At 45.3% G+C, this 23,675-nt stretch overlaps 1 protein-coding gene across 4 annotated transcripts in view; it reads right to left on the bottom strand.

Moving 5' to 3' along the window:
• KIF16B (kinesin family member 16B) overlaps positions 1 to 23,675 on the bottom strand; it is a 717,875-nt gene that overhangs the window by 325,623 nt on the left and 368,577 nt on the right. For all 4 annotated transcript variants that reach the window (XM_063918524.1, XM_063918525.1, XM_063918526.1 and 1 more), the window contains exons 16-17: positions 9,414 to 9,496; positions 6,983 to 7,071 (exon numbers count right to left, since the gene is read on the bottom strand). In XM_063918524.1, coding sequence (XP_063774594.1) covers positions 6,983 to 7,071; positions 9,414 to 9,496 — 172 coding nt within the window. The remainder of the gene's footprint in view (positions 1 to 6,982; positions 7,072 to 9,413; positions 9,497 to 23,675) is intronic.

Raw genomic sequence — 23,675 nt, 5'->3', positions numbered from 1 at the left:
TGTTAGAGAAATGGATCATAGAAAAAAAACCGCACATCTGCGATCCATGCTGAATTAGGCCCTGAATTCAAGAAACAAGTGGTATGTTAAAAACAACTCTTCATAAAAAAATAAATATATACAGGTTGAGTATCCCTTATCCAAAATGCTTGGGACCTGGGGTAGTTTGGATATCGGATTTTTCCGTATTTTGGAATAATTGCATACCATAATGAGATATCATGGTGATGGAACCCAAGTCTAAGCACAGAATACATTTATGTATCATATACACCTTATACACACAGCCTGAAGGTCATTTTAGTCAATATTTTTAATAACTTTGTGCATTAAACAAAGTGTGTGCACATACACACGATTCAATTATGTTCCATATACACATTATATACACAGCCTGAGGGTAATTTAATACAATATTTTAGATTATTTTGTGTATTAAACAAAGTTTGTGTACATTGAGCCTCAGAAAAAAAAGGTTTCACTATCTCAGTCTCACTCAAAAAATTCCGTATTTCGGAATATTTGGATATGGGATACTCAACCTGTATATATATATATATATATATATATATATATATATATTTCTCTGATGTCCTAATTGGATGCTGGGACTCCGTAAGGACCATGGGGAATAGCGGCTCCGCAGGAGACAGGGCACAAAAGTAAAGCTTTAGGATCAGGTGGTGTGCACTGGCTCCTCCCCCTATGACCCTCCTCCAAGCCTCAGTTAGATTTTTGTGCCCGAACGAGAAGGGTGCAGGCTAGGTGGCTCTCCTGAGCTGCTTAGAAGTAAAGTTTAAATAGGTTTTTTATTTTCAGTGAGACCTGCTGGCAACAGGCTCACTGCATCGAGGGACTAAGGGGAGAAGAAGCGAACTCACCTGCGTGCAGAGTGGATTGGGCTTCTTGGCTACTGGACATTAGCTCCAGAGGGACGATCACAGGTACAGCCTGGATGGGTCCCGGAGCCGCTCCGCCGGCCCCCTTACAGATGCTGAAGAGTGAAGAGGTCCAGAAATCGGCGGCAGAAGACGTTCCTGTCTTCATTAAGGTAGCGCACAGCACTGCAGCTGTGCGCCATTGCTCCCAGCACACTTCACACTGCGGTCACTGAGGGTGCAGGGCGCTGGGGGGGGCGCCCTGGGCAGCAATGTAAATACCTCCTATGGCAAAAAATACATCACATATAGCCCCTGGGCTATATGGATGTATTTAACCCCTGCCAGTTTTCCAGATAAAAGCGGGAGAAGAGCCCGCCGAGAAGGAGGCGGGGCCTATCTCCTCAGCACACGGCGCCATTTTCCCACACAGCTCCGCTGGTAGGAAGGCTCCCAGACTCTCCCCTGCACTGCACTACAGAAACAGGGTACAACAGAGAGGGGGGGCACTTATTTGGCTAAAAATATATATAAGCAGCTATAAGGGATAGACACTTATTATAAGGTTGTCCCTATACAGTTTATAGCGCTTTGGTGTGTGCTGGCAAACTCTCCCTCTGTCTCCCCAAAGGGCTAGTGGGGTCCTGTCCTCTATCAGAGCATTCCCTGTGTGTGTGCTGTGTGTCGGTACGTTTGTGTCGACATGTATGAGGAGAAAAATGATGTGGAGACGGAGCAGATTGTCTGTAATAGTGATGTCACCCCCTAGGGGGTCGACACCTGAGTGGATGTACTGTTGAAAATTACGTGACAGTGTCAGCTCTGTATAAAGACAGTAGTTGACATGAGACAGCCGGCTACTCAGCTTGTGCCTGTCCAAACGTCTCATAGGCCGTCAGGGGCTCTAAAGCGCCCGTTACCTCAGATGGCAGATACAGACGCCGACACGGATACTGACTCCTGTGTCGACGGTGAAGAGACAACCGTGATTTCCAATAGGGCCACACGTTACATGATTGAGGCAAGGGAAAATGTTTACACATTTCTGATAATATGAGTACCACCAAAAAGGGGTATTATGTTTGGTGAGGAAAAACTACCTGTAGTTTTCCTGAATCTGAGAAATAAAATGAGGTGTGTGATGATGCGTGGGTTTCCCCCCGATAACAATTGATAATTTCTAAAAAGTTATTGGCAGTATACCTTTTCTCGCCAGAGGTTAGGGTGCGTTGGGAAACACCCCCTAGGGGGGATAAGGCGCTCACACGCTTGTAAGACAAGGGCTCTACCCTCTCCTGAGATGGCCGCCCTTAAGGATCCTGCTGATAGAAAGCAGGAGGGTATCCTAAAATGTATTTACACACATACTGGTGTTATACTGCGACCAGCAATCGCCTCAGCCTGGATGTGCAGTGCTGGGTTGGCGTGGTCGGATTCCCTGACTGGAAATATTGATATCCTAGATAAGGACAGTATATTATTGCCTATAGAGCATTTAAAATATATGCGAGATGCACAGCGAAATATTGCCGACTGGCATCAAGTATAAGTGCGTTGTCCAATTCTACCAGTAAAGTGGTCAGGTGAGGCGGATTCCAAACGGCATTTGGAAGTATTGCCTTAAAAAAGGCATTTGGGGTCGGTCTTTCAGACCTGGTGGCCACGGCAACAGCTGGGATATCCACGTTTGTACCCCAGGTCGCCTCTCAAAATAAGACGCGGTATTATCAGGCGCAGTCCTTTGTTGGCAAGCGGACAAAAGGTTCCTCTTTTCTGCTCGTGACAGAGGGAGAGGAAAAAGGCTACAGAGATGAGCCAGTTCCCAGGAACAGAAACCCTTTCCCGCCTCTGCCAAGCCCTCAGTATGATGCTAGGGCTTTACAAGCTCAGGCACGGTGGGGGCCCGTTCTCAATGAATTTCAGTGCGCAGTGGGCTCACTCGCAAGTAGACCCCTGGATCCTTCAGGTAATATTTCAGGGGTACAAATTGGAATTCGAGACGTCTCCCCCTCGCCGTTTCAAAAAGTCGGTTTTACCGACGTCTCCCTCTGACAGGGAGGCAGTTTTGGTAGCCATTCACAAGCTGTATTCCCAGCAGGTGATAATCAAGGTACCCCTCCTGCAAAAGGAAACGGGGTATTATTCCACACTATTGTGGTACCGAAGCCAGACGGCTCGGTGAGACCGATTCTAAATCTAAAATCTTTGAATACAGAGGTTCAAATTCAAGATTGAGTCACTCAGAGCAGTGATTGCGAACCTGGAAGAAGGGGACTACATGATGTCTCGGGACATCAAGGATGCTTACCTTCATGTCAAAAAATTTACCCTTCTCACCAAGGGTACCTCAGGTTATGGTACAGAACTGTCACTATCAGTTCAGAAGCTGCCGTAGGGATGGTCCACGGCACCCCGGGTCTTTACTAAAGTAAGGACCGAAATGATGATATTCCTTCGAAGGAAGGGAATTTTAGTTATTCTTTACTTGGACGATTCCCTGATAAGGGTAAGATCCAGGGAACAGTTGGAGGTCAGTGTAGCACTATCTCAGGTAGTGTTGCGGCAGCACGATTGGATTCTCAATATTCCAAAATCGCAGCTGGTTCCGACGACTTGTCTTCTGTTCCTAGGGATGATCCTGGACACAGTCCAGAAAGAAGGTTTTTCTCCCGGAGGAGAAAGCCAGGGAGTTATCCGAGCTAGTCAGGAACCTCCTAAAACCGAGCCAAGTCTCAGTGCATCAATGCACAAGGGTTCTGTGTAAAAATGGTGGCTTCCTACGAAGCAATCCCATTTGGCAGATTCCACGCAAGGACTTTCCAGTGGGACCTACTGGAAAAATGGTCCGGGTCGCATCTTCAGATGCATCAGCGGATAACCCTGTCACCAAGGACAGGGGTATCCCTCCTGTGGTGGTTGCAGAGTGCTCATCTTCTAGAGGGCCGCAGATTCGGCATTCAGGACTGGGTCCTGGTGACCACGGATGCCAGCCTGCGAGGCTGGGGAGCAGTCACACAGGGAAGGAATATCCAGGGCTTATGGTTAAGCCTGGAGACATCACTTCACATAAATATCTGAAGCTAAGGGCCATTTACAATGCTCTAAGCTTAGCAAGACCTCTGCTTCAAGGTCAGCCGGTGTTGATCCAGTCGGACAACATTACGGCAGTCACCCACGTAAACAGACAGGGTGCCACAAGAAGCAGGAGGGCAATGGCAGAAGCTGCAAGGATTCTTCGCGGGGCGGAAAACCATGTGATAGCACTGTCAGCAGTATTCATTCCGGGAGTGGACAACTGGGAAGCAGATTTCCTCAGCACGACCTCCACCCGGGAGAGTGGGAACTTCACCCAGAAGTCCTCCACATGATTATAAACCGTTGGGAAAAACTCGACAGGTATTGCGCCAGGTCAAGGGACCCTCAGTCAATAGCTGTAAAGGCTCTGGTAACACCGTGGGTGTACCAATCAGTGTATGGGTTCCCTCCTCTGCCTCTCATACCCAAGGTACTGAGATTGATAAGATGGAGAGGAGTAAGCACTATATTCGTGGCTCCGGATTGGCCAATAAGGACTTGGTAACCTGAACTTCAAGAGATGCTCACGGAGGATCCGTAGCCTCTACCTCTAAGAAGGGACCTGCTCCAGCAAGGACCCTGTCTGTTCCAAGACTTACCGCGGCTGCGTTTGACGGCATGGCGGTTGAACGCCGGATCCTGAAGGAAAAAGGCATTCCGGATGAAGTCATCGCTATCCTGATCAAAGCCAGGAAGGATGTAACCGCAAAACATTATCACCGCATTTGGCGAAAATATGTTGCGTGGTGCGAGGCCAGTAAGGCCCGACGGAGGAAATTCGACGATTCCTACATTTCCTGCAAACAGGAGTGTCTATGGGCCTGAAATTGGGGTCCATTAAGGTTCAAATTTCGGCTCTGTCAATTTTCTTCCAAAAAGAACTAGCTTCAGTCCCTGAAGTTCAGACGTTTGTAAAAGGGGTACTGCATATACAGTCTCCTTTGGTGCCTTCAGTGGCACCTTGGGATCTCAATGTAGTTTTTGGGTCCCAAAAGTCACATTGGTTTGACCCACTTAAATCTATGGAGTTAAAATATCTCACAGGAAAAGTGGTCATGCTGTTGGCTCTGGCCTGGGCCAGGCGCGTGTCAGAATTGGCGGCTTTATCCTGTAAAAGCCCTTATCTGATTTTCCATTCGGACAGGGCGGAATTGAGGACTCGTCCTCAGTTTCTCCCTAAGGTGGTTTCAGCGTCCACCTGAACCAACCTATTGTGGTGCCTGCGGCTACTAGGGACTTGGAGGACTCCAAGTTGCTAGACGTTGTCAAGGCCGGAAAATATATGTTTCCAGGACGGCTGGAGTCAGAAAATCTGACTCGCTGTTCATCCTGTATGCACCCAACAAGCTGGGTGCTCCTGCTTCTAAGCAGACGATTGCTCGTTGGATTTGTAGTACAATTCAGCTTGCACACTCTGTGGCAGGCCTGCCACAGCCAAAATCTGTTAAAGCCCATTCCACAAGGAAAGTGGGCTCATCTTGGGCGGCTGCCCGAGGGGTCTCGGCTTTACAACTTTGCCGAGCAGCTACTTGGTCAGGGGCAAACACGTTTGCTAAATTCTACAAATTTGATACCCTGGCTGAGGAGGACCTGGAGTTCTCTCATTCGGTGCTGCAGAGTCATCCGCACTCTCCCGCCCGTTTGGGAGCTTTGGTATAATCCCCATGGTCCTTACGGAGTCCCAGCATCCACTTAGGACGTCAGAGAAAATAAGAATTTACTTACCGATAATTCTATTTCTCGTAGTCCGTAGTGGATGCTGGGCGCCCATCCCAAGTGCGGATTGTCTGCAATACTTGTATATAGTTATTGTTACAATAACATCGGGTTGTTTATTGTTGTGAGCCATCTTTCAGAGGCTCCTACGTTTTATCATACTGTTAACTGGGTTCAGATCACAAGTTGTATGGTGTGATTGGTGTGGCTGGTATGAGTCTTACCCGGGATTCAAAATCCTTCCTTATTATGTACGCTCGTCCGGGCACAGTATCCTAACTGAGGCTTGGAGGAGGGTCATAGGGGGAGGAGCCAGTGCACACCACCTGATCCTAAAGCTTTACTTTTGTGCCCTGTCTCCTGCGGAGCCGCTATTCCCCATGGTCCTTACGGAGTCCCAGCATCCACTACGGACTACGAGAAATAGAATTATCGGTAAGTAAATTCTTATTATATATATATATAGATAGATACATATTGAGTATCCCTTATCCAAAATGCTTGGTACCAGAGGTATTTTGGATATCGGATTTTTCCGTATTTTGGAATAATTGCATACCATAATGAGAGATCATGGCAATAGGACCTAAATCTAAGCACAGAATGCATTTATGTTTTATATGCACCTTATACACACAGCCTGAAGGTCATTTTAGCCAATATTTTTTATAACTTTGTGCATTAAACAAAGTGTGTCTACATTCACACAATTCATTTATGTTTCATATACACCTTATATACACAGTCTGAAGGTCATTTAATACAATATTTTTAATAACTGTGTGCATTAAACAAAGTTTGTGTACATTGAGCCATCAGAAAACAAAAGTTTCACTATCTCACTCTCACTTTAAAAAGTCCGTATTTCGGAATATTCCGTATTTCGGATATTTGGATATGGGATACTCAACCTGTATATATACACAAATGAAGGATGGAATCAGATATGGTATGAAATGTCGTAACTTTTTTCACGTTGGGCATATGATAATATGATATTATAATATATCAGAGAAGACCAAACTTAGATGACTGGCAGTATTTAAATAAATAAAACAAATACATAAAAAAACAAACCAAAAAAACCCGTAGACCTTCAGTAATAAATGTGTCCTTCATTTAAATGTTTCAGCATTTGATTTAGCATATTACAGTGAATAGTGTACAAATCAACATAATTGATGGAATTTGTGTTTTAACATCAAATCATCAAATACATGTAGAATTGTATTTAAGACCTTCAGCTATATTTAGATGATATAAAACATACTGTAACAGCACTTAGAACGCCAACAGTTATGTTATTTCCTTACCCAGGATTGTAAAGCATAACAGCGGAAAGATTTTCACATGATTTTGAGAGATCGGTCATAGATAGACTGAAAGAAGAAAGCAGGCCACTCTGTAGGACAAATACAAAACAACTTATTACAAAAAATTGCATATAATGTTCTTTATGATATAATCAGACTGCTAAAGATGCATTAACCCAGACATGTCAAACACATGGACCGCTGGCCGCATGTGGCCCAAAACGAATATTTTTGTGGCCCAAAACGAATATTTTTGTGGCCCAGAATTACTATGTGAAAACAAAATGGAATGCAGCCTGACAGAACCTTCCCCGTCACTGTCACATGACTGTCAGTGTGCATGCACTAGTCAGAACAGTACCCAGAAGGGAATATGGATTCAAACCTGAGTGAAGGGAAAACACAGCGCCCATATGTCTCCGCCTAGTCTCTTCCCTCTTCCTTGTATCCCAGCCTCCTCCCCCTCCTCAATTTTCCCACCCAATCTCTGCCTCATTCCTCTTATTCTCACTCACTCTACTACCACCTTCTACTTGTACCTGCCCAGGCTCCTCCTTGATCCTGTGTGTCCCTGGGAGCTCCTCCTCACTGTCCCGGCGAGTGCATGAACAGGACAGAAGCGTTGGGAACACGTGAATGGGGTGGTGATTGAAAATTTGGCAGTGGCAGAGAGTGAGGTGAGTGAGGTGTGCGGGGGCCCCTGGTGCTGATAAGGGCACCGTATAGTGTGGGTGCGGAGGGGGAAGAGAGGGTAATGGGGAGGTAATAGTCTGCTCTCTGCCCTATCACGGCCTCTGTACTGTGATATTGAATGATACGTAGCAAGTTTCTTGGTATCAGGTAACATACAGACACAGCCAACACTGTGGCGATTAGAAGGCGATGAACAGTATTTGCAGCGATCCTCTTATTGCTGCAGCGCTCTCTCTCCCATAGGGCTACATGTAGTTAATGAGTATCACCCACTGAGCATGGCGGGCAGCCCCGCACAATCTCAGACTTATTTGACCCAACTGGGGATTGAGTTTGACATGTCTGCATTAACCAGTATATACAGTGGCATCATATGTCTAATTTACACTATGTACTTTCAAAGCCCAGGAGGAGAGTAGTGATTTGATTGGCGACTTAGGGGCAAATATATCCAGACTTCTAAGACTGGAGAAGTTGCCAATTAATGTACTTGATAAATGCCAGTTAGAAGCTAATAGGTTGCTATAGGCAACTTCTCCATTTCTCGACTTTGTAGAAGGCTTGATACATTTGCCCATGAGACTTTGCTTATAGGGGCTGATACAATTCTGTGCAATGTGCCATTCCACAACGGTAAATCATGGCCATCAAACCCGCAAGTTTTTCCGCGCACCCCATACAGGCGTGAAGAGAGTCTTGCATTGTTAGCGCCTACTGTAACAGGCAATATATGTTCTCAGCCAGACATTGGGCTAGATGCATCATCGCTTGGAAAGTGATAAAATGGAGAGTCAAAAAGTACCAGCCAATCAGCTCCTAACTGTCATTTTTCAAACACAGCCTGTGATATGGCAGTTAGGAGCTGATTGGCTGGCATTTTTCTTTCTCCATTTTATCACTTTCCAAGCGATGATGCATCTAGCCCATTGTGTGTGAAATCCTCACTCTCACTATGGGGGATATCCAATTACCCCCGGTAATTTACCGGGGCTAATTGTCCGCCGGGGGCTATCCTATTACCCCCGATAAGCCAGCACGAGCGGTGGCTTATCGGGGGTTACATGAAACTGCACCGGGTGCCGGCTCCTGACAACGCCCGATGCAGCGCTGCTCCTCCGGCTCCCCTGGTGACCGCTGCCGGGGGCGGTATAGAGGGGGGATGCGGTCTTGGTGCTGCCCCGGCTTCTCTGCTGGGGGTCACCGCGTCGAGGACAGCTTCCGGATGCTGCAGCGGGCATGGGAAGCTTCAGGTTGTCCCGCCCATCAGGGATTTTGTTTCGCCTCAAGCATGCAAAACCAAATCCCCAGAAACAGCCCCGTTTCCGTGCAAAAACGGGGCTGTTTCTACCGAAAACACAAAGCTTTCACTGAACCTGTGTGTTTTCGGGAGAAAGGGCATCTATTTTTTTTTTTTTACAGGAGATCAATCTGGATAGCCTGTAAAAAAAATATCGGTGAAACATCGGAAAACAAATCGCGAAAAACCTACGTTTTTTGCACCCGATGTTTTACTGGGCCTAATAGGATATCCCCTATGTCCAAAGCAGGGTTCTCTGCAAGCAGGTACAAAGCTTTTGTTACAACAGGAATTTAACTACATGTTAATTTTTGTACTGAGAATTATAAACTTAAAAAGCTGAATGAAAAGAATAAATAAAAATTATTATAAACTTGACTTAAATCAGTCAATTCGACATACAGAAACACGTATTATAAAAAGATTTTATATTGGTATTACCTTCCTTTTTTCCCTTAATTTAGCAGCTTCTTTTGGATGATTAAAGCGAAACATGTTGGTCCTTCCCAGGAGGATAACAGCACCTAAAGAATAAGTGTAAAACCAGCATGACTTTATAGATTAAAGATATTTTGCTAATATAAGTGTGGACTTCAAAAGTATAATAATAATAATAATAATAATAAAAATGATGATGAAGATGATACATTTACAGAATTGGAGGAGTAGGGGGAAGATACATTTGGAAATAATAGCAAAATAATACTTGCTGCCAAATGATTGGTTTGCTCCGAACATTAGGTTTAGCAGTAAGTATTGTGTGTACTGGACATCAATGGGGCGTTACACGCAGGCGAAGCATCCCACGGGCGTGTAGACAGAGCTGCGACCTATTCTGAGTTGAGCATGTGCTGAATTCAGACCATTTCCAGTCATATCTTCTGCACCAAGTGTAGGGTAGGTGTAAGTGCACGTACTAGTGATGATAGCTGCTCCTGTGACAGAGCGCTGGCTGTTAGAACGGTCACACACTGTAGATTCAGAATACGGCGAAAGTTCCCATTGGATAAATCCAAACATAGAAAACCTGGCACTGTTCAGCCACCAGCGGTCTCTGTAATACACAGCTGCAGCTCCCCGTGACACTGCTCCTCCTCTCTTCTCAGTTGGGGTCAGAACAACCTGGTGTGGTAAGAAATCTACAGTGCCTCTTGCCAGCATCTGTTGTTCTTCGCTCATGTGGAATTCTGCTCACCTAGCCATTGGACATTGGGACCTTAATATACCTGCATGGTATCAATTGACAGTGGGTACCCTCATAGTATGAGATATGGTGAAACAGTTGTTTTACATCTATCTCATTATTTCTCAATTCTTCAGCCCGAGAAGAGACATTTTTGCTTTTCTCAATTGCCCCACTAGTATACATTGGTGCTATGTCTATTGATACAGAGGAGTCATGGTGAAGACAGCAATTTAACTTCGGGTGGAAAATAAATGTGTTTCCATTATTACTACATAACTTTGTCCACAGCTCTCACAAAGTTAAAAGCTGCCAATCAGCCTAGGGCAGCAAATTACTGGCTACATATGTTTTTACAACTACTGTACTTGGATACTTTATATACCACAGTTAATCTTCTCTGTTTGAGACCAAGATGAACAGCTGACATTTCCCTATACAGATTACTCATCTGTTTTTAATCAGTTAATTTATTTTATTTAGGTTATTTTACCACAAAATAGTATATCTCTTATTCATTTGGGAGCCACTATCTATTAGAGATTTAAGTGTGGCCACACTACTGACGTAAGAGATTGATCAAGTGGAAGGTAAAACGTGTAATTGTGATTTGGTTCAGCCAAGTGAATATATGTTCACTGGTTTGTATTACAGTACATGCTATATTTGCAATAAAGTGATTTGTATCATTCTATTTTCCTTTCCCCCCCCCCCCCCCCCGCTTTTTTTCTTTTATATGTTCACATTGGACTTATGATTGCTGGAAGTGGCTTGAAATACTTTGGCTGGTATTCAACTAGCCCAGTTAAAAAACAGGCTGATAGCGAGATATTTGACAGATGGACCTGGTCGGGCTATTCAATTAAAGCCTGTTTTGTCCAGGAGTTAACAGTTCTGCTATTGTGAGATTACACATGGGATCAGGATAAGTATACGGACCCATGTGTTATTGCGGCTCTGTGGGCTACTTATCAGGGATTATTATTTGCGTTCCAGAGGCACCTGAAGCAATCTTCAATAAGTGCCATGTATTGAGGCTAATTGAATGGCCCCTGGTACATCAATTAGCTGCAGTAAATTACAGCGGATAACTGGATACGGGTCATTATATGCGACTGGGAATAAGGCCAATATGTCTGTCACTGAAACGTCCTCTGCACGCTCTAACTACATAGTAAAAACCCTTATCTCTAGTTTACAAAAAAGATCATCCAGTAATACTGTATATGCAAATGGAAAGACTTGGTAGGCGAGCTAATGGTGAATGTTTGCCAGTTATGTAGGTAATGGCCACTTGCTAGATTAGGTAAAGATTGCTATTTGCTATGAAGTGGGGAGAATGCAGTAATTGTATGGTAAACTGTCCTATACATGGATGTGTCACTCGAATGGATATTACAATAAAAGAACCAATAAACTTGTCGGAAAACATGTGGATCGGCGAGTTACTCACCGAACCGAGCGTTTTTGTTGAAGATGCAGCTGTTTTTGACAGTCGCTGATGCAGATTCGACTTGTAATCAAGTTGAATCTGCATTTGTCGGAATGCTAGCCGGAAACGGCCGGCATTGAATAGTGCCGTGTCGGATCCACTCCTTCGGAGAGGATCCAACATCAATTGAATATACCCCTAAGTATGAATACCTACAAAGTGAAATTAACAGGATATGCTTTATTATTTGAGGTTTTAATCCCCTTAGTCCAGTGGCTCTCAAACTCGGTCCACAGAACCCCCAACAGTTCATGTTTTCCAGGTCAGTAGGTAAAATTCTGTATTCCTACAAGTCTAAAGCAAAAGGCTTATTTGCCAGAGTATATCCATGCACTGTATGTACAAGTAGACAAATGAAAGGAAAGTGCTTCAAGGAAATCATTTTATTTTCTGCTTTGTAAATGGCCCCCAATGGCTTGGAATGGTCATGAGATTAATTTTACAGAAACTTTTGCACACAACTCATTTACATATTGCCTACAGCGCTGCTGACAGAGAGGAAGGGTCACAGTAACATAGATTATTTGTCCTCAAGTATGTGTGCGCTAATGACAGGACACTACAATTAGGCTTTTACAAAGGCAGCAGGAATAATGCAGCTTTAATTGTTCGTTTATATTTACAGATGAAAAACAAATAAAAATAAAATACACTCATTTTACAAACTGCTTTAGACGTATCATTCACATGGTCTCAGATATTTTGTGCACTCTGATTGCACTGTGATATACAATACACAAAAGGATTTACATGTTATTTACTATTTTGTCTGTCAAAAAGATTATGACCACATAACAAAGATTAGTACTCCTGTATGTAATTAGCTCCTTTTCATTAGATGATAGCAGGTTTACAGACATTTGTCTGAAGCAGAGTTGGAGGTAAATAGGGCTTATATCGTCGAAAAGAAGCGTGCACTGAAAAAAAAGGAGAGTTATGGTACACTTACCATTGTTCACTCTTTTTCTGCAAGGTACAGAGGGTTCCACAGGAAAACATTGGGGTGTAGAGAAGATCTTGATCCAGAGGCACCAACAGGCTAAAGCTTTAGGCTGTCCCAGGATGCACTGGGGCCTCCTCTGTAACCCCGCCTCCAGGCACTGTTAGCTCAGTTTCGTTAACCAGTCCAATGTAGCAGATAAGAGAGAAGGCAGATGTTAGTCACATAGAACCACATTCTCACGACAGGGACCAGCGGCTAATGCCATACAAACCCGTAGAAGCTAGGTGCGTCAGGGTGGGTGCCCTGTGGAACCCAGTGTACCTCGCAGAAAGTGAGTTAACAATGGTAAGTCTACCATAACTCTCCTTTTCTGCAGCGGGCTACAATGTGTTCCACAGGAAAACATTGGGGATGTCCTAAAGCAGTTCCTCAAGGGAGGGGACGCGCCTTAGCAGGTATGAGAACCCGGCATCCAAAGGAAGCATCCTGGGAGGCAGAAGTATGAAAAGCATAGAACCTAATGTACGTGTTCACTGTGAATCACGTAGCTGCCTTGCACAATTGTTCTGCGGATGCACCACGGCGGGCCGCCCAAGAAGGTCCAACAGACCGAGTAGAATGGGCTTTAACAGCAGCAGGAGCTGGGAGTTCAGCCTGCGCATAAGCTTGTGCAGTCACCATTCTAATCCATCTGGCCAAGGTTTGCTTATTCGTGCAGGCCAGCCACGTTTGTGGAAAACAAACAGTACAAAAAGGGTATCTGACCTCTTGATCGAGGAAGTCCTCTCCACATATATACGGAGAGCCCTTACGACATCCAAAGACCGCTCTTTGGGGTACAAGTCCGAAGAGATAAAGGCCGGGACCACAATCTCTTAATTAAGGTGAAAAGATGACACCACCTTAGGTAAATAACCTGGGCGAGTTCTAAGAACTGCCCAGTCATGATGTAATATTAGAAAGGGTGGACGACAGAACAAAGCGCCTAGGTCCGACAACCTTCTAGCAGAGGCAATAGCCAATAGAAACAAAATGTACAAAACGTAGGAAAGGGTTCTTCACCGTAAGGGCAATAAGGATTTGGAACTCCCTGCCGGAGAAGATAACAATGGCAGACTCTTTAAATGCATTTAAAAACGGATTGGACAGTTTTCTAGCTGAAAAAGGTATCCAAGGCTATAGCATTTAATATATTGACATCATGTATATGGGAGTAATACGAAATATAGTTGTCAATAGGTACGAAACCATTATTTTCAGCTGGTGCATTATAATGTGCACTGCTTAATACAGAATACAGGTTGAACCCGATGGGCATTTTGCCTCTTTTCAACCTTATTAACTATATTACTATGTTACTATGTTAAACAGGACCTTGGCTGTGAGCCATTTAAGGTCCACGGACTCAAGAGGTTCAAATGGAAACTCTTGCATGGCATTCAGGACAACAGACCGATCCCATGGAGCCATCAGAGGGACATAGGGAGGCTGAATCCTTAACACACCCTGAGTGAATGTATGAACGTCAGGTATAAACGCAATTTTTCTCTGAAACCACACAGACAAGGCAGATATGTGAACCTTGAGGGAGGCCAGACGAAGGCCTAAGTCCAGGACTTGTTGCAGGAAAGCCAGGATTCTGGATGTTTTGAATCTGTACACATCATAGGTCTTATCAGCACACCAGGAGAAGTAAGAATTCCAGAACCTGTAATAGATCCGGGTAGATGCCGATTTGCGGGCTTTCAACATAATTTGGATGATCGCCTCAGAGAATCCTTTGGCCCTCAGGAGTGATGCTTAAAGAGCTACGCCGTCAAAGCCAGCATGGGCATGTCTGGATAGAGACAAGGGCCCTGTACGAGGAGATCTGGTCGCTGAGGAAGTAGAAGAGGACGCTCTGTCGATAGACCCTGCAGGTCTGAAAACCAATGCCGACTGGGCCACGCCAGAGCGACTAGCAGTAGTATTCCTCCTTCTTGCTTGAACTTCCACAGGACCCTGGGCAGGAGTGACACTGGAGGGAACATGTAAGGCAGCCAAAAGTTCCATGGAATGGCTTGTGCGTCCACAAACGCTGCTTGAGGATCCCTGGTACTTGATCCGAAGACCAGAACTTTGTGATAGTGTCAAGACACCATCAGGTCTACATCTGGTAGGCCCCACATGTCCACTAGGAGTTGAAAGACTTCTGGATGAAGACTCCACTCTCCAGCGTGTATGTCCTGACGACTGAGGAAGTCCATTTCCCAGTTTAGGACGCCCGAAATGAACACTGCTGATATTGCTGGCAGATGGCGTTCCGCCCATTGAAGGATTTTTGACACTTCCAACATTGTCATGTGGGTTTGAGTGCCGCCTTGATGATTGATGTATGCCACTGTGGTGGCGTTGTCTGACTGTACTTGAACAGGCCAGTTCTGTACCAGAGGCAGGGCGAGAGTTAGTGCATTGAACACTGCCAGCAGCTTCAGAATGTTTATTGGAAGGAGAGACTCCTCCTTGGTCCAACGACCCTGGAAAGAGTGTTGCTCCAACACTGCACCCCATCCCGCAGACTGGCATCTGTCAGCAGGACCCAGTCGGGGATCCAGAAGGGACGACCCTCAGTTGTTGGTCTTGTAGCCACCAGGTCAGCGATTGACAAACCTCTGGAGTCAAAGTAATCATGTGAGATTTGATCCAGTGAGGTAGGCCGTTCCACTTGGAAAGAATTAACCTCTGCAGAGGATGGAATGAAATTGAGCGTACTCTACCTTGTCGAATGCCGACACCATCAGGCCAAGTACTTGCATCGCCGAGTGTATCGACACTCTGGGGTGACAAAGGAAGCATCTCATCCCGTCCTGAAGCTTCAGGACTTTCTCTGGAGACAGGAACAGACGTTGACTGTATGTGTACAGGAGGTGCCCCCAGGTGCACCATGCTCTGAGCTGGGACCAGCAAGGATTTCTTCAAATTGATGAGCCACCAGTGGGCTTGTAGGAAGGTTACCGTCAGTTGTAGATGACTGAGGAGGACACCGTGGGAGTTTTCCAGGATCAGCAATTCGTCCAGATACAGCAGGATCCTGACTCCCTGGCGATGGAGATGTGCCGTCATTATGGCCATGACCTTGGTGAAGATCCGAGGAGCCATAGCCAGTCCAAATGGCAGAGCCTGGAACTGATAGTGAAGGTTGCCTATAACAAACCGCAGATACTGCTGACGTGACTTAGCAATAGGTATATGCAGGTATGCATCCTGAATATCCAGGGATACCATATAGTCTCCGGGTTTCATCGCCAGTACAATTGAGCAAAGCGTCTCCATACGGAACTTGGACACGGTCACAAACTTGTTTAGTGATTTGAGGTTGAGTAAAGGCCGGAAGGACCCATTGGGTTTCGGGACTAGAAACAGGGTCGAGTAGTAACCACTGCCACTTTGGGACAGAGGTACCAACACTACCACTCCTCTATCCAGAAGAGAACTCACAACCTGGTGCATAGCTTGCACCTTTAGTGGATCCGAAGGGATGACTGTGGTGCAAAACTGGTGAGGGGGGCGTCTATTGAAAGAGACTGATTACATGTGAGAGACAACTTCTCACACCCATGCATCTGAAGTGGTCTTCAACCAGACCTGGGTGAACTGCAGAAGTCGACCTCCCACCATGGGGTCCCCCAGGGGGAGGCCCGTCATGCGGCAGGCTTGTCTTGTTTAGAAGCAGGCTGATGGGCCACCCAGGACTGCTTTGTCTTGGGCTTAGTGGTTTTGGAAGCACGATATTGTCTCGGGTATGCCTGACCTTTTGCTTTCCCTTGAGGTCAAAAGGAACGAAAAGTGGTACCCTTTGCCTTCTGTGCAGAAGGATTAGTATTTGGGAGAAAGGCAGTTTTCGCAGCCACCAGTTCAGACACAATTTTATTTAGGTCTTCCCCAAACATTATGTCTCTCTTAAAAGGGAGTATCTCCAAGGTCTTTTTGGCATCCAGGTCCACCTTCCATGACCTCAACCACAGAATACGGCGAGGCAGGACAGACGTAGTCGACACCTTGGCCGCCAACACACCCACCTCAGAGGACACCTATTGAATATAATCAGAAGCGGTGGTGATGTGAGACAGGTATTGTCTGGCATTGTCAGATATATCCTCGGGCAGCTCTTCCTCTAATGCCTGAACCCATGCTTCCATACTTTTAGCAGCCCAGGAGGCAGCAATAGTGGGTCTATGTACAGCACTTGTCAGGGAGTGAATAGATTTCCGGCATACCGCCACACGCTTATCTAGCGGTTTTTTCAGTGAAGTGACAGTGGTGACAGGCAGAGTTGATGACACCACTAGGCGGGTGACATGAGAATCCACCGGCAGTGTATTTTCCCACTTGTTACATAACTCTGCAGGGAGAGAGTAACGAGCTAAGGCCCATTTAGAGAGAGGGAATTTAATCCCTGGATTAGACCAGAGTTCCTCCTGCCTGATGTCAACCAAATGGTCAGAATGGGGTAACAGATTTTTAGTCACCTTCTGCCGTTTAAAAATTATAGTTGTCTTGGTGACAGTAGTGGGTTCCTCATCATCAGTGATTTGTAGGATTTGCTTAATAGCAACCACTAGAGCAAGGACGTCAATTTGCATTATAGAATCCTCGTCAGAAATGCCTGATTCAGTGTCTGACAGGACAATATGTTCCCCCTCCTCTTCAGATGAAACATCTGAGAGATTTGTGGATTGTGAGGAGGAAGCAGTCCGCTTAGATCACCCAGCGACACGGGAGTGACCGGAGGTAGATTTTTGTCTGACCAAGGAACGAGTCAACTGCTGCAACTGGTTAGAAAAGTTTTCCGCCCAAGGTGGATTAACCATAGGGACTAGACTTCCGGTTCCGGCGCCCATGTGAGGAGAAGCTGATTGCTGCAGCTCTCCTGCACCCTCGGTAACCGGAGCACACAGCGCCTCCCGCTCGCGGCTTTTCTCCGCACCTGGCGCACACTACCTGTGGGAAAGTGCTGGGGATTGGATGGAAAGGTTTCTGTCCTCCCCCATGCCCCCTAAAGCCCAGAGATCGAGGTCTGAAAAACGGCCGGGGGAATCCAAGATGGCCGCCGCACCTAGCTCACAAACGAGTCTGCAGGCTGCTGGCAGCATTAAACAGGCTTCTGCAAAACACATTTCTCCCTCAGGTGAGCCTGACTGTTCCCCTGCCTCTCCAGTGACTTATGCTGATGTAGTGAGAGCTGTTAGGGATGCCATGGAGCCTATCATGGATGCACATGCTGCTAAAATGCAGCAGGCAGTAAAAGATCTAAAATCCCAAATCAAGCAGTTATCTAAGACTGTTCTTACAAATGAACAAAGGCTGGGGGAGACTTTTCAGGATGTTGGGGATCTTAAGCACAGATATGATGAGCTCCAGATATCTCACTTCCAGCTGCTGAACAAGGTTGACGATCTTGAAAATAGATCGAGGAGATCGAATCTTCGGGTGCTGGGGCTTCCTGAGTCACTGAAAGGTCCTGATTTGACTCTTTTTTTTTTCCTTACAAACGTCCCTCCTTGATTTGTTGCATATCCAAGATGAATGCTCTGGCTTAGTTATTGAGAGAGCCCACAGACTGGGTCCCCCACGTTCTTCACCCAATAGCAGACCACGTGTGGTTATATTTAAATGTCTGAACTTTCTCCATAAGGAGGCAATATGGACGGCATCCAGGAGGCATAGGAATTTACAATGGGAGGGAGCTCGTTTGGCCATTTTCCAGGACTACTCCGCGGAGGTATCCCGGGCACGTCGGGAATTTACCCCCCTTTGCTCCCGTTTGGTAAAGGCGAATAAAAAATTTGCTCTGCTCTTCCCTGCAAGACTACGCCTGTTTGATGGAAATTCTTTCCGGGACTTTACAAATCTTGCAGATGCAGAGGCTTATGTTTCTGAGGCATCCAAGGCAGATGACGACTCCTCTCAGGCGGATGACACCCTGGCTGAGTATTGCTCCTGGACTTCTCTGTTTCCGGTTATGTCTGCCAATTTAATTATTGCTGTAGAATCTGCTGCAGGTGTTTTTTCCCCCAAAAGAGACTTTGGTCTTATACAGCGGGCTGAACCTTTTTGCCTTGTTTTAGGTTTTAGATTTTTCTTATTCATCTGTTGTCTTTTTGTGGCTATGTAAACTTTCTAGAATGGTTATATATGCTTAGCGGAGATATCTCCCCCTTCTTCTTATGTGACAGGCTGCGTTTTTCTTTTTCTGTAACATGCTCTGTGTGCTCTGATATTTTCTTGTTATTTTTCCTATGTATATTTTCATATATTATGTTGCCGAGGGTGGGTAAGGGCGCCCCCTCCCTCATTTTTTCCTCAGGTTTTCATTATTCTGGCTGGCTCATTGGCGGTCCATGACGGCCTCTGTGCTTGCTTGAACCGGTTGTTCTCGTTTTCTGAAGTTATGATTGTCCTTAGCAGGACTTTCTTTCACAATGTTAATGTTATATTTTGTGTGTTTTCTATGTTTCTGTCCCTCTTTTCTTCTCCCCCTCCCCTTCTCCTCCTTATGTGTCCACCCCGGTATGATTTGTATCCGTTTTTCGGCGGCTGTAGATATCATGATTACTGCGCAGGTATTCAGGTTTTCCCACTTCATTTGATGCATGGCTAGTTTGAGTGTCGGCACGTGGAATGTGGGAGGGATCAACTCCCCAGCTAAACGCAGAAAAATTTTGCTCTATCTTCGGAAGGTGGGGATGGATGTTGTTTTCATTCAGGAATCTCACCTTATGCCAAATGAGGTGGTAAAACTGAACACTGTGGGTTGGTCTGTGGTAGCCTCTTCCTCCTTCTCTTCTAAGGCTAGGGGAGTGATTATTTTAGCACGGCACACGGTCCCTATCTCCGTCCATGCGATTTTAGATGACACTCAGGGTCGGTATGTACTGGCAGATGTCACATTGTATGCATCCAGGTTCCTACTTTGTAATATTTATGCTCCCAATCAGTACTCTAAGCAATTTTATACGAACATGGTCACTAAGCTACTAAGCTACTCTGAAATTCCTATAATCTTGGGTGGAGATTTTAATTTATATTCTTCTCCGACCTTGGATAAATCCCCTCCCCCTCGCGCTCCCCCCTCGTTACCACGTATTGGTATCCCCTATATTTGCTCGCAGTTGTCCTTAGTGGATGTGTGACGCGCATGCTACCCATTAGAAAGGGAATTTACATGCCTCTCAGCTGCGCACCACACGTTCTCGAGGATTGATTATCTGCTGTTATCTGACTCCTTTTTCTCAAAAGTGTCTGACTCTAAAATTGAGGATATCTGTATTTCGGACCATGCTTTATGCTGGATGAAATTGATGCTCCTCTCAGAAAAATCCCCTTTTCGCTCCTGGCACTTCCTCTCTCATTTAAGTGGCTCTCTGAAATTCCGCTCCTCATTAGATGCAGCGTGGCTGGATTATCATATGCATAATGGAGAAACTCTGAGCGAGGATCCTGCTCTTTTCTGGCAGGCATCAAAATCAGTTATTCGGGGGCACATTATGTCCTATAGTAAAAAAAGGGATTTAGATTTAAACTCACAATATTTGGAAGCCCAGGCGGCTCTTACTCACTCTTTTCAGGAATTTAAATCCTCCCCCTCCCCTTCTACTAGGGAACAGTACCTTACACAAAAAACACTGTTTGATACCCTCCTTTCTCAAATGGAAGCTAAATATTCATTTTCAAGAGACTGTGGCATTTACAGATATGGCAATAAGTCTGGCAAACTGTTATCCCGTTTGTTAAAAGGCAGACACCCTAAAGTGGTCATTCACTCTCTGCTCACCCAAGGTGGGGACAGAGTACGGACCTCGGCCGAGATTGCTGAGGTGCTACAGTCTTTTTATACCACTCTTTATGCACGTCCTGTTATTAACCAGACCCACAAGTCTAGCTTTTGGTCTTCTACTGATCTGCCTCAAATGTCAGAGTCGCACTGTACCTCTCTTCTTGCACCTATCACCACTGAGGAAGTTTCTTTAGCAATAGCTGGACTGAAGACTGGGAAGACTCCGGGCCCTGACGGTTTTGCCAATGACTACTATAAAATTCTATCTACTAGACTGTGCGTACCTCTTTCTGTCTTATTTAATTCTTTTATGCAGGGTGCTTCCTTGCCCCAATATTTTAATTCCGCAGTCATAAAGGTTATCCCGAAGCCTGGCCGGGATCCTGAGTCTCCCAGTTCTTATCGTCCGATCTCCCTTCAAAACACGGATTATAAATTGTTCACTAAAATCCTCTCGAATAGACTCAAATTCATAGTCCCTGATATAGTTCATACAGACCAGACTGGATTTGTCTGGGGTCGGCAATCAGTGAGCAATATCCGTAAGGTCTTGACTGTTATGCAGGCCTTTCAGCTTTCCAAACCCACTGACACTAATGTATTATTGTCACTTGATGCCGAAAAGGTGTTCGACCTGGTCACCTGGGACCATCTGTATGAAACGCTCCACCGCTTTGGTGCACCTGAGGACTTTGTCTCTCTTATTTCCCGATTATATGAATCTCCCTCCACTCCAGTTTTGGGGAATGGTATCCTCTCATCCCCTTTTCTTATCCAGAGTGGCACACGTCAGGGCTGCCCCTTGTCACCTTTATTATTTGCCTTAGCTTTAGAACCCCTAGCTGTTTCCCTGGGAAATTCTCCCAGATTTACAGGCATAAAAATAATGGACACAATGGTAAAATTATCACTGTATGCTGACGACATGCTTCTATTTATTTCTCATCCTGATACGTCCATCCCTGCGATTGTCTCCCTGATTGAACAATTTGGTTCCTTTGCGGGATACAAAATTAATATATCTAAATCCGAGCTTCTCCTCCTTTCAGGAGACTCTTCCCTCTTTCCATTACACCCGGTCCTGTCCCGATTCCCAGTGGCTCGAGATAGTCAGATATTTAGGGGTTCAGATCCCTACTTCCCTCCCGGATCTATATGTGGTTAATTTTGGTCCTATTTTGTCCAAGGTGTCTAAAATCCTTACAGACTGGGCGTCTCTGCCCTTGTCTCTTATGGGTCGAGCAGAAGTTATTAAATCTGTTGTTTTTCCCAAGATTGCTTATTTTCTTCTTATGCTCCCTATTGCCCTTGTTGAGAAAGATGTCCTTTTTCAGTGTTTCACTAGATTTCTATGGGCAGGTAAACGACCAAGAGTCCCCTACGCTAGGTTACAGCTATTACGTGAAGAGGGAGGTATGGGAATCCCGGATCCTGTTCTATTTAGTAGAGCAGCGATGTACCGGTATATCACAGACTGGCTTTGGGGCAGATCAGTATTTACGAACTTGCCACTTGAACTGGCCGTATTCCATCCTTTCTCACCTGCTGCACTCTTACACACCCCAAACTCCCGTCTCCCATCTGAGATAAAACATAATATTTTATTTTGGCATACATATCGAGCATGGCAGGCCACTCACACTAAAGCCCAGAGAAAACCTGACAGCTCTCTTCACACTACGTTTTGGGGTAACCCATGTTTCCTTCCTGGCCTTGATAACGCACATTTTTTGAGTTGGAGAGAAAAGGGGATAGCAGCTATTAGAGACATATATGACTCAGGAGGCAACGAAGTGCTTTCTTTCTCTGATATCCAGATAAAATTTGGTATTTCCCACCGGGAATTTTTTATGTACCTGCAGGCTAGACACTTTGCTCAATCCCAGTCTCACCCAATGATTTCTGAGGCTACCACAGACCCGCTGCGCACCTTAATGTTGCTTACTAAAGATTGTCCTTACCATCTTAGTTACTTCAGAAACACCTTTAGGGTCTCATATAGAGACTGGCTCTGGGACTCCGCGTTGTCTTCATGGTCCAGAGATATCCCCAATATGGGATCGTGCGCTGAATTGTTAGATAACATTTTACCCACTTTTAGGTTCTTATACTCTGCCTCTTTGCAAGAGGTTCACTTGAAGACGCTCCAAAGGGCATATATAGCGCCTAATCAGAGGGCACACATGGTCCCAGACGACACTGGCTGTTGCATCAAATGTACTGCGCAGAGTGCCACCTTGTAGCACAATATGTGGTCTTGCCGGAAAATATCTAAGTTTTGGTACAAGGTGGTCGCTTATCTCAACACAGTATTTAACTTACGGTTAATAAAACGCCCGAGGGCTTGTTTGCTACTTGATTTTAGGGAGTGGTCTCTTGGGCCTGAAGATAGAGATATTGTTCCGGTACTCTCTGTTATCCTGACAATTGCCAAGAAATAAATTCTTAATAATTGGATCAAACCGTCTACCCCTTCTTTGATGGCTGTGAAACACATGACCCTCCGGATTATTTATTTTGAGAGGCGTGCTACTCTTCCTGATATTGAATTGGGGGTCAGGCGGTTTGCCAAGAAGTGGGAGTGGTATATTGATACTCTAGACCCGGATGTACAGTCGTTCATCTAAAAACTTTTTGAGACCACAACGTGGTATCTATATAGACAAATCGATAGGGCCTCTTGACAACCTAGGCCCATGTACTGTTCCTTTGGGACCCCCTGCTGTTTTCTTAGGACATGCAATTATATTAATTTAATACCCCATGCTGTATGTTTAGTCTGATGCCATATGGGTATTGAACCTTCTCTTTGGTTAGAATAGCTAACCATGCCTGAATTACTTCTTTAATATTTTTACTTAGGACTTCTTTGGCCGCTACACATTCATGATATGATTATACTTGTATTGTTTTCCCCATTTGTTTCTTCCCCCCCCCCCCCCCCCCTCCTGTCTGTCTTCTTTATTGACCTCTCGGGTATACTGATGTCCTGTGAATCCTCAGGTAGAATTGTATGCTTAGCCTTAGGTATATGGTGATTTCTTATGCTAAGACGCACGTCGGTAATGTCTTCATCATTTCCTAGACCTCATGTAGGTTAAGATTGTTTATCCTTTACCTCTTACTCAAGCCTACAAGTACCGACAATGTATCTGTGGTTTCACTGATGTGGCTTAAAAGCACCTTACGATGGATTATTGTAACTATACCGGTTTCTCTCCGGTTTTTGGTATGTCTGTATCATGAACGTCTTCCCTGTACTTATATTT

The sequence above is a fragment of the Pseudophryne corroboree genome, chromosome 4 (assembly GCF_028390025.1).
Source record: "Pseudophryne corroboree isolate aPseCor3 chromosome 4, aPseCor3.hap2, whole genome shotgun sequence".
Taxonomy (NCBI): domain Eukaryota; kingdom Metazoa; phylum Chordata; class Amphibia; order Anura; family Myobatrachidae; genus Pseudophryne; species Pseudophryne corroboree.
The sequence above is the reverse complement of the archived record's forward strand: the minus strand, read 5'-3'. Positions and strand labels throughout refer to the sequence as shown.